This window comes from Panicum hallii, chromosome 1 (assembly GCF_002211085.1).
Source record: "Panicum hallii strain FIL2 chromosome 1, PHallii_v3.1, whole genome shotgun sequence".
NCBI classification, from domain to species: Eukaryota; Viridiplantae; Streptophyta; class Magnoliopsida; order Poales; family Poaceae; genus Panicum; species Panicum hallii.
Genome location: NC_038042.1, coordinates 1,905,528 through 1,915,935, shown reverse-complemented (window position 1 = coordinate 1,915,935; position 10,408 = coordinate 1,905,528). Strand labels below are relative to the sequence as shown.

Sequence of the window (10,408 nt, the reverse complement as noted above, 5' to 3'; positions counted from 1 at the left end):
CTGTGTAGGCGTATAGTTCTTCGCCAAAAAGAAAGTATAGGCATATAGTTGCAGTGGTATGTTCGAACGGAATTGGAACGGCGCAGCTACCATTTTGCCAGAAATAGTGGGGACGACGGGGGAGGGAGGGACAGAGACAGGCAGGCCCGCCATGCATGCGTGAGCCCAGCAGCTTGCAATCACCACCTTTCTTCTTCCTCCCTCCTCCCCCCGCCTTCTCCCCGCCCTCCGCAATCTCCCAAGGCCGCCGTCTCCGAGGTAAGCTTCTTCTATCAGATCACTCATCCATGCGCTGCGGTTGAAACAGCTTCATCCGCTTGATAATTTCTTGATCCTTCCGTCGTGTGCGTGCATGAATTGTTCTTGATCAATCCGCTGTTCTTGGCCATTGGATTCTGCAATTATTCAAGAAGCTTCTCGCCTCGAGTTCTTGTTTCGTCCCTGTGTAAAAGGGATTGATTCATTATCATCGGTTATTGAAAGTGCTTGGTTAATCTGCTAAATGTTTGTTTTAATCTGGAGGATCCCCGTGTGGAGGTGAAAAAAGATGAAAATATTTTCTTGGTTGATCTCGGCATTGATCGATGTGTTGATGGATCGCCCAGGCCGGTGCTAGCTGCAGGGGCGCTCGGCCCGTCCGTAGCAGCTGCCGCTGCTGCAAGACAGCAACGCGCGAGGGCACCGCCGCGGATCCTACATGTCCTCCGCAGCCGTGACGCCCACGGCAGGCGGCGTCGCCGCCGCGATGGACGGCGGCGAAGGCGCCGCGGCTCGCACGCCGTCGCTGCGGCACCGCGCGATGAGCGCGTCGTCGAAGCTGCTGCGGAGCTCGCTGAGCCGCAAGTCGATGGGCCGGCGCAGCAGCAAGGTGATGTCGGTGTCGATCGAGGACGTGCGCGACGCGGAGGAGATGAAGCAGGTGGACGCGTTCCGGCAGACGCTGGTGCTGGAGGAGCTCCTCCCCGCCCGCCACGACGATTACCACATGATGCTCCGCTTCCTCCGCGCCCGCAAGTTCGACATCGAGAAGTCCAAGCAGATGTGGTCCGACATGCTCCAATGGCGCAAGGAGTTCGGCTCCGACACCATCATGGACGTCCGTGCTCCTCTCTACCCTCCGGCCACACCACCTAGCTCGATCTCTCCCGATCCACCAAATATAATCTAACCAGCAGGAGCCTACCTGCAGGACTTCGTGTTCGAGGAGCTGGACCAGGTGCTGGAGCACTACCCGCAGGGGCACCACGGCGTGGACAAGGACGGCCGGCCGGTGTACATGGAGAAGCTGGGGCAGATCGACACGACCAAGCTCCTGCAGGTCACCAGCATGGACCGCTACGTCCAGTACCACGTCAGGGAGTTCGAGCGCGCCTTCGCCGTCAAGTTCCCCGCCTGCTCCATCGCCGCCAAGAAGCACATCGACCAGAGCACCACCATCCTCGACGTCTCCGGAGTGGTCCGTCGCCGCCGCTGCTGATCGCTACCTGTCTCTGTCGTGGTGTCTGTCTCTCGTCAGTTCCAATTTCATCACACGCCATGTGTGCATACCTGCAGGGGTACAAGAACTTCAACAAGGCTGCAAGGGACCTCATCGGCCGCCTCCAGAAGATCGACGGAGACAACTACCCAGAGGTATCATTGACACAATCACACGCCTAGTGTTCACAAAGCTTGAAGGAATCACAAGTAGCCTAAAACTAACTGTCAACAATTTCGAACCGATGCGCAGACGCTGTGCCGGATGTTCATCATCAATGCCGGGCAGGGGTTCAGGCTCCTCTGGAACACCGTCAAGTCCTTCCTTGACCCCAAGACCACGGCCAAGATCCATGTAACCTATGGCCTCTGACCACTCCTCTTTTTTTTTCTTTTCTTTTTTTGATACTCCACTACTCCTCTTTAGCCACGAGCCGTTACATTTTGTACCCTGCTCTGATACAGGTCCTCGGCAACAAGTACCAGAGCAAGCTGCTGGAAGTGATTGATGCCAGGTCAGAGCCGAACAAACCCCATCTTCAAGTTTCTGCATCTTTATACCATGGCAGCTTGCAGTGTACAGTGTTGGCAAGTGTAGGAAAGCATCCTAATGAACATGATAGGCTCACCTGCTGCGCTTGGTTCTTCTGCACAGCGAATTGCCTGAGTTTCTCGGCGGCACTTGCAACTGCGAAGGTGGCTGCATGCGCTCTGACAAAGGGCCGTGGAAGGACCCTGAAATCCTCAAGGTTCTGCGTCACTCTCTTTTATCAATGCAGTTTTGATTTGTCCGTACACCAGAGCGTGTTCATGATTCATGTACTATCTGGTTCTGAAACTTCCTTAGAAGAACAGTAGTAGTCTGAAAATTTTCTTGTTTGGTACTATGCTGTCTTTGGTTCTTCAGATGGTCCAGTGCGGCATGGGGCGGTGCGGGATGAACAGCGCGGACCCCCGTGAGGCCGACGAGAAGATGATCACCGAGGACGAAATAGTGCCCGTTCCCAAGGTGTTTTCAGCTTGCCATGAACAATGGCTTCAGCAATGTAGAAAACGATGTCGATGGCTCACCGGTGCAGCTTCCACTTGCAGAAGCAGGAGTCCATGCGCCGCGCCGCCGACTCCCCCAAGATCGCGCGCGACAAGATCGAGCACCCGCAGATGTCCCCCCTCCATGAGATGAAAACTGCGGAGCACCCGGTATCTGATTGCTTGCTCACCCGGTATCGGATTGGCTACAGGGATTAGCTTGGCACTCTTGCATTTCCCCAGCATGTCGTGCACTGACGCTGGCTTGACTTGCAGGCTCCTCCTGGCAAAGAGGGTTACGACAACAACCTCTTCCATGGCGTCGACTGGAGCGGCGAGGTCAGCGAGGAGAAGCTTCAGATCGCGCGAGGTCAGCTCGCATCTTCCAGTTCCACCGACCACCGTAATTTACCATTGCGTTGCTACAGCGAGTTCTCCGGCATGGAATTGACTGACCGTGGGATGTGATCGGCTGCAGACATGTACGCGCAGCTGCCGGACGCGTACAAGCAGGGCGACCCGGGGGACCGGCAGGTGGTGTCGGGGTTCATGGCGCTGGTGATGGGGGTGGTGGCCATGTTCCGGGTGGGCAAGATCGCGCCGAAGCGGGCCATGGACGCGGCGATGGGCATCGCGACCATGGAGGCGATGGCGAAGAAGACGCGGCAGATGCAGCTGCAGCAGCAGCAGCTGGCGGGGCCGGACGCGGTGGTGGTGTCGGCGGCGCAGTACCAGGCGCTGGTCAAGCGGCTCGACGACCTGGAGGGGAAGGTGGCCGCGCTGGCAGCGCGGCCGCCGGAGATGCCCCCCGAGCAGGAGGAGATGCTCAAGGCCGCCGTCTCCCGCGTCGAGGCCCTCGAGACCGAGCTCGAGAACACCAAGAAGGTAACCGATCGTTCTCGACCTTTCTGGCTTTCTTAGGAGCATGAACATCAAGAAGCACGCATGGTGGTGGTGTGACTGAGCAGATTTGTGTAACAATGGCTGGCTGCAGCTTCTGGAGACGTCTGTTGGCCAGCAGGAGGAGGTCCTGGCTTACATCGAGAAGAAGAAGAAGAAGCGAGGAATGGTGTGTGATCATCTTACATTCTTTCTTATTACTGCTCATCAGGTCTCATTCATGTTGTCTATATACTGATGCCATTAAAGTTTTGCCTCCAACAGCAAAACCCGTTCCGCTGGTGAAGGGGGATGATCATCCGTCAGTGACCCTGGGGAGTGGATCGCCGCGAGCAACGCCCGTCGCCTCCTTGCGCTTGTGCCCCCGTGACTTTGTTACCTGTGTTCCCTCCTACTAATACGAAAATAGAATGAATATATTCGGTGAAAAAGTATAAGAGGAAAAAGAGGCGTCTCTGAATCCCTAAACACTGCCGGCAGCGTAGAAAAGGATGCGTAAATCGTTGAGCATTCTCTCTTAAGCTCTCTGCCCATTGGACTTGCCAAACCTCCCGAGATCTGCCTCTACGATTAAGTTCTGTGAAATCTCCAGCGTATGGCGACATCAATAATTCACCGAAAGGGATTCAACAAGATCGTATGAGTCGGATCAATCAGTGACCGGGCGGGGTAGGGAAGTCATTGCTTGTAGATGCACGCGTTGTCAGCTAACCGTCCACCCACCTTATCATCGGCTAACCAACCAACCAATTATTGCTATGACGATACAAATAAAAACGAAAATCACAACTAATCTACTATATGCAAAGTCTCAAGTGGATCAGGAGGCAACCATGAACTGAAAAGGCAGAAGTCAAGATGGGGAAAAAAAACTCAATTTATTTCTGTCAGAATTTTCTCGATTTACAACGGAAACCTGTTGATTCACATGTCAAGAAAACGGACGCACCGCCTGTTACATCTCAATGCCATCTTTGGCATCTCATCTCAGAAGGCAGAAACCGAACAAAGGGTCTCTCCAGGTCCTAGTAGCAAAACATCGTTTTCTTCTTTTTCTGCATTGTAGGAAGCTAGGCGTTAGAGGCTGATAAAGATACATGGCATAATGTCCTAAACATTATAACATCACAAGATGATTTACAAACCTGAGCCTTGGCAATCTCCTTACTGTCGATGTAGGCAAGCAGCTCCTCTTGCCTGATGAGAGCCTCATGCAAAGCCTACAGAAATTTCACACATACATATGATGAGTGATGGGTGAACTTTAGCCTAATCTGCTGAAAAGAATCATAAGCAACACCTTGTAAAAATGTAGAATAGTGCCGTCCGAAAATTACCTTCTTTGTTACAATTAGTTCGGCTTCCAATGCATCCACACGGCGGACAGCGGCATTAAGCAACTCTTCTTTCTCACAGGGCATTTCAGAAGGCTTCTCTTGAAGCATCTGAACCTTCTCTTCAAGCTCTCCCAGCCTTTGCAAGACTGCGGAAAATAAGTCAGCTTCAGCAAACCCAGGAGTTGGCGAAGGAGGTCGGAATTCCTCTTTCGCAGTGGAGTCTGGATACAGTGTAGAGTAGCTTTCTTCTGACTCGGTTTTATATGGCAAACTCTTTGTAGCAAGATCTTTGACTGATCGAACCAAGACTACAATAGCCATAAGAGAAGCCATAAGAGTTGCAATGATCGTATCCCAAGAGCTGTCAGATAGCATGGTTGCAGTTCTCAGAGAAGAGTCTGCGTCAAATAAAACAGCAAATGTCAGGTACTAGCAAAAATCCAGGGAAGTTTAGATTAAAAAAAAAACTGTATTAACAAGAACTAACCTTTGGGTGGTAAAGGCGTCTTTCGAGGTTGCTCTCTCTTCCATGTAGCATCCACAGCCTTGTCAACAACAGGCACATCATATTCAGGGAGACGAGTAGAAAAGCTAGTAGCCCTGACCATTTTGACCTAAAGAGAGAGAAAGACAACTTTAATTCCATCTGGGATAATCCATAGTTGTGAGAAGGGTAATGGGTTATAGGCTGCAGCTCTGGTGGCATACACCAGCATCTACTAATACAACCGCACACAATACAGGAAAAGATCAAATGCTAACCTCTTCACGGACTGGGGTCAACTTAGGATGTGATATGTAACTTCTGAGAGCTTTGGGGGAGGTAGCATCATCAGCCTCTGAGCCAGATTCGGCAGTTGATGTGTCACTCCCTCGCATCTGTAATTCCACATTAAAGCAAATATTAATTCTAACGACAGCAAAGTAATGAATTTCTCATACAGATAATAACTTTGGAAACAAAAGCAATAAAGAATGATTCTGAGACATACATTGTGGTGCTTCGACTTGGCATACGAAATAATTTTTTCCTCGCCATTGGAAATAGTTACAATTTGTCGAGCACACTGGACCTCACCACTTTGGACTATCTGGTATCAGCGCAGAGAGTTAAAACAAAAATGAACTTGTGAGAAGGTTGTTCGCAAAGAACTGATAGCAGGAGGATCAATAGCAGGCTCAAACGATGCTTGCCTTGAGTATTTTTGGGTCCTTCCATGGTCCTTTTTCTCCCTTAAGGCAGCCTCCGTATTCAGGACATGTACAAGTGCCCCCAAGAAATTCCGGCAATTCACTGAGCAATTTTTACAAATGGAAAAGAATGATCACAAGCAAGCACTTAAGAAAAAAAGTTTCCTGAAATGAGTACATTGAACATCACTTACCTAGCATCAATTATTTCAAGCAGCTTACTTTGGTATTTGTTTCCAAGAACCTAGAGAAACATAAGCATATCTTAAAATTTAATAACATTATAAAGCAAAAATTTAGTCTTGTAGCCTGCACTTCAGTGGAAACTCACATGTATCTTGGCTGTAGTTTTGGGATCAAGGAAGGACTTCACAGTGCTCCATAGCAGCCGAAAGCCCGGACCAGCATTGACGATAAACATTTGGTATAGAGTCTGGACATGCAACAGATTAACCCAATATATTCCAAGCAAGAAAATTGGGCAACAAAGAGTGTAGAAGGAATTGAAGCTCGTACCTCTGGGTAGTTATCATTGTCAATTTTCTGCAGTCGCTGAATTAACTCACGTGCAGTTTTGCTGAAATTTTTCAACCCCTACAAAGCATAGGTGTCAAATTAGCTCTCATAAACCATCAAGTTACAGAAAGAGAAGCACCATGGAAGACTAAATCTTCAGTGGCATACCACACCCTGAACATCCAGAATTGTTGTGCTGGAATCAATGTGCCTTTTTGCAGCAAGAGAGCAAGCTGGGAATTTGATCGAGAAGCTTCTCTCGAACTCCTTCACATGGTATTTTACATATCGGTCCATCGTCGTGACATTCATAAGCTTGCTAGGGTCAACTTTACCAAGCCTTTCAATATAAACTGGCCTCCCCTCTTTGTCAACTCCGTGATAACCATGAGGATAATATTGCAGAACAGCGTCCAACTCACTGTACTCGAAATCCTATGGAACAAGTATAATTCCAGGTTATTGTTTTGAAGACACAGTCATACAGATGTCATATAGCCAAACAAAATTTAAAATGTTTTATGGCTTGTGCTCAGCTAACCAACCTCAACAATTGTATCAGTGCCATACTCCTTCCGCCACTGAAGCATATCTGTCCACATTTGCTTTGCTTTCTCGATATCCATTTTCCTTGCTTTCAGAAATCTACAAACAGATTTAGTTAAGTTTGAGCTGTGGATTTGTGCTATAAAAATGAGAAGAAGCATGACAAGCTATCATAAAAGACACATCATAATCTATAGGATATACCTCAGCATCATATGATAGTCATCATGCCTTGCAGGCAACAGTTCATCCAAAACTAGTGCCTGCCTAAATGCCTCAACAGCTCGCAGCTCCTCTAGATCACGCACATCTTCAATAGACACAGAGAGAACACGACTACCACTTTTCCTCCTTGTCTTCTTTAAGGAATGCCTAATCTTTGTCGATGCATCTATTGCTTTCTTTTTCAAAGAGCCCATTCTGGTCTTCTTTTCATCTTCGGAGATTTCGAAGTCCGACTTATGGTCTCTACGTTCATCGTGACTTGAGCACCCTTCAAAACCTGAAACATTGCGATGAAAATAAATGAATAAACCATTGCTGGTGGAACTGAATTGCAAATTGCACATTATTTTGCTGGAAATCCAAGTAAACTCGTCCAAATTTACAACACCAAGTTACTTCAACAAACAAACCACAGCTCAAGAAAACAAAAAATAACTCCCGGTTCACCTAAAGGTACATAATGCAAGCAGGAGCAGCAGCAGGCCATCTAAGGTTCTGAACTAGATGATTATGTGTTTACAACCTTATTGTTAGCAGAAACATTCAGCCCTCCCAATTTTTTTTCACAACTTTTATGCAAGCTTCATATTCACGCGTCGGAATTTGTGGTGTTCAATTTTGCACTGGTTCAGGGCTTGCTGGTATTGAAAAGGTCAAAACAACAAGGCGCCGTCTCATGTGGAAATTGGTTTGAGACCTAGCGGCGGTTCTTCCCCAGGGACAAATCTCAGACACACAAATCCCAGAAGTTTATTTTTCTCAAATCAGACAGCCTAGTGGCTCCTTCATAGGAAGCTACGCGCCCATCCACAGACCATAGAGCGTTCGATGAGACCAAAACAACGCTAGTATTGAACCGGTCAAACCGCATACGCAGGTTGCCGAACTACCAGATACTCCAATGGCCAGACAGACAAACACGCCATGTGAAAGCCGCAAAAACGGACCAGCCGCTCGAAATCGGGCGAGCTCGCCGACGCCTCATTGCAGCTAACCGGATTGAGAGAAAAAAATCGGAGCGTAAACCGTATCAACGCCGCAGATTACGCTAGCCCTATGCCGGCACCCGAATCCTAACCCCACCAATCAACCAGCCGCGAATCTCGGAGAGGGGTGGATTTGGGGAAGAAGGGCGAACCGACGGCAGAGAAATCTCGAACTCACATGGCCGCGCGAGGCGATCGAGATGGCCCGACATGGGCGGCGACGGGCGCACCGGATCCTCCTCTCCTCCGGGGCTCCGGCTGGTGATCCTCCTCCTTCCCCCCGCCGCCTCCGAGGCCTGAAACGTAACCTGCATTCGCGTCAGAAACCCTAGAACTCCCCTCCGAGAAAAGCCAAAAAAATATCCCGCGGAAACAAGGGGAGCGCCGGAGATCTCCGCCCGGGCTCCGTACCTCGTCGGCGGGCGGGCGCCGGCGACGCGGGGGCCGCGTGGGAATCCGAGGCGAGGGGAATTTTTTGGGGAGCGGCGTCGCAGGGGTGGGGGTGGGATGGGACGGGGCGGGGAAGAGGAGGAAGAGTGGGTGGTAAGTGGGAGAGTAACTTTAAAGTAATGGAGGAGGGAGGCGGAGCTGATGGGAGAGAGAAAAAGGGAGAAGGTGGGGGACGAGGTGGCGAAGTGTCCTCCGGAAATTCGGTGCGGGTTATCTTTATTGCTTCCGGTTCGCTTACGTTCCGGCCCCTGGCTTTTGAGGAATTAGAGTTCTTTCCCCCCGGCGGCCGCCTGCCGAACAGGATTATTAGGAGGACAAAGGAAAAAATGTGGCGCCCGTGGCGGGTTAGGTGCCACTTCAAATAGCCCATTAACTAATAGTACGATTTTGATTGCTAGCTTATTTAGATTTATTATTAGTTTGAAATTATTTTAGTAAACATATGTGTATGATTTTACATGTAAAATATAACTGCCCTTGATGGCATCTGCACCCTAGTTTCATAAATGACAACGTGCGTCCTATAACACATTGCTTCCAGCCAAAGCAAAGGCGATTTGATGTTAGATTTATGCTTTGTTCGTGCGATATGTACACTAGCAATCGCACCTAAATATGCTACATGCCATTGAGCTCCGCCCCCTTTGCCTACAACCCGCATCAAAAGGTTCCCGATGGCGAGCATTGGGAATCCACTTGCGAGATTCAAGTTGCGGGGGAAGGAATGCCGGTGCAAAGGGCATTCTTTCGGAACCACGAATAATAATAAAAAAAAAGGCAACGCAGAAAGGAAACAATGTGCGTGCACCGATCTTTCTTTCTTTTTCTCCTCTTTGGCAAGGATGCCAGCCGCTTTCGCTCGGCTCGAACGCGCACCGGCAGCAAAAGTGAGCGAGACATGCACCCAAGGAACGAGATTGTTTCGCCGACCCATGTTTGGGACGGAGCGTGCATCACAAAAATTCTTCCCCCGTGCCCCTCGTGGCAGACCAGAACCAGCAGGTCGCCCGGGCCGCATCCCGCGGAGGTGGTGACGTCAGCGCAGCGCACGCGCAGAGCGCCTCCTGCCAGATCGCGCATTCCGCAGGGGGCTACGCGTAAACGACGCCAAGCGTTTCCATCCCTTTTTTTCAATTAAAAAAAATCCCGAGGTTTGACCCGGCTCGCGGTGGGGCCAGGGGGCGCGACCGCTGCACGTGGCGCGCCCGCGGGGGGCGGGAGCGGGGAGCCCCACCGGCAGTCGGCTTCTAGGTGTTGTGGCGATGGCGGTTTGACGCCTAGGCCCCTGGCGGCGCGCGTAATTGCGTAAACGCAGCGAAGGCCACCCCCGCGCCACGATGGCGGCATCATGCGAAATTGCGAAGCGAGGGCGTCGGCGCGGGAAGGCCGGGGGCCTGCGCAGCCGCAGGCAGGCAGGCAGGCAGGCAACGCCCTACGCTACGCTACAGTGTGCTAGCAGCGCTAGGCACGCGAGCGCACCACCATTCTGTCGGGACAGGTGCCCGCGCGGCCCGCCCCACTGGGCCAATGCCACGCGGGGCCCGGTGGCATCTCGGCCCACACGTCAGTGGAATCGGGGGAGTGTGGCGGGCCCGTACGCGGCCGTTACGCAGATGGAAGCAACGGAAACGGCCGCCGGGGTCAGAGCGCAGCTGGCCGAGGCGCGGGCAGCGGCGATGCGCGCCTGGGATTCTCTGCGCCGGCCGCCGGGCCGGGCCGGAGGGTTCGCGTCTCGATGCCGCCCCTGGGCAG

General features: G+C 51.2%; 2 protein-coding genes across 3 annotated transcripts; one reads left to right on the top strand and one right to left on the bottom strand.

The window, feature by feature from the left end:
* The first annotated feature begins 4 nt into the window (after positions 1–4).
* LOC112893531 (phosphatidylinositol/phosphatidylcholine transfer protein SFH12-like) lies at positions 5–3,800 on the top strand. The gene is made up of 12 exons (XM_025960913.1): positions 5–1,096; positions 1,190–1,456; positions 1,555–1,632; positions 1,730–1,831; positions 1,942–1,991; positions 2,132–2,225; positions 2,384–2,485; positions 2,569–2,676; positions 2,782–2,875; positions 2,984–3,390; positions 3,500–3,574; positions 3,670–3,800. Exons 1-12 carry the CDS (start codon positions 698–700, stop codon positions 3,688–3,690), a joined length of 1,797 nt encoding a protein of 598 aa, XP_025816698.1. The 5' UTR covers positions 5–697; the 3' UTR covers positions 3,691–3,800.
* Positions 3,801–4,264: 464 nt separating this feature from the next.
* LOC112893516 (phosphatidylinositol/phosphatidylcholine transfer protein SFH6-like) lies at positions 4,265–8,770 on the bottom strand. 2 transcript variants are annotated; one of them, XM_025960903.1, is made up of 15 exons: positions 8,618–8,768; positions 8,385–8,514; positions 7,200–7,497; positions 6,995–7,094; positions 6,618–6,884; positions 6,450–6,527; positions 6,265–6,366; positions 6,128–6,177; positions 5,937–6,036; positions 5,735–5,833; positions 5,505–5,621; positions 5,230–5,356; positions 4,743–5,140; positions 4,551–4,625; positions 4,265–4,460 (listed from the first exon to the last, which is right to left on the bottom strand). In XM_025960903.1, exons 2-15 carry the CDS (start codon positions 8,416–8,418, stop codon positions 4,431–4,433), a joined length of 1,875 nt encoding a protein of 624 aa, XP_025816688.1. In that variant the 5' UTR covers positions 8,419–8,514; positions 8,618–8,768; the 3' UTR covers positions 4,265–4,430. The 2 variants fall into 2 exon arrangements, with proteins under 2 accessions (XP_025816688.1, XP_025816679.1); XM_025960894.1 differs by having other exon boundaries at positions 4,269–4,460; positions 8,385–8,502; positions 8,618–8,770.
* Positions 8,771–10,408: the final 1,638 nt, after the last annotated feature.

Coding starts and splice junctions, on each gene's coding strand:
- LOC112893531 (XM_025960913.1), top strand. CDS start 698: ATGTCCTCCGCAGCCGTGACGCCCACGGCAGGCGGCGTCGCCGCCGCG. Junction 2,677..2,781: donor TGAAAACTGCGGAGCACCCG/GTATCTGATTGC, acceptor CTTGACTTGCAG/GCTCCTCCTGGCAAAGAGGG. Junction 2,876..2,983: donor GAAGCTTCAGATCGCGCGAG/GTCAGCTCGCAT, acceptor GATCGGCTGCAG/ACATGTACGCGCAGCTGCCG.
- LOC112893516 (XM_025960894.1), bottom strand. CDS start 8,418: ATGTCGGGCCATCTCGATCGCCTCGCGCGGCCAT. Junction 6,885..6,994: donor GCACTGATACAATTGTTGAG/GTTGGTTAGCTG, acceptor CTTGTTCCATAG/GATTTCGAGTACAGTGAGTT. Junction 6,037..6,127: donor CTTGAAATAATTGATGCTAG/GTAAGTGATGTT, acceptor AAAATTGCTCAG/TGAATTGCCGGAATTTCTTG.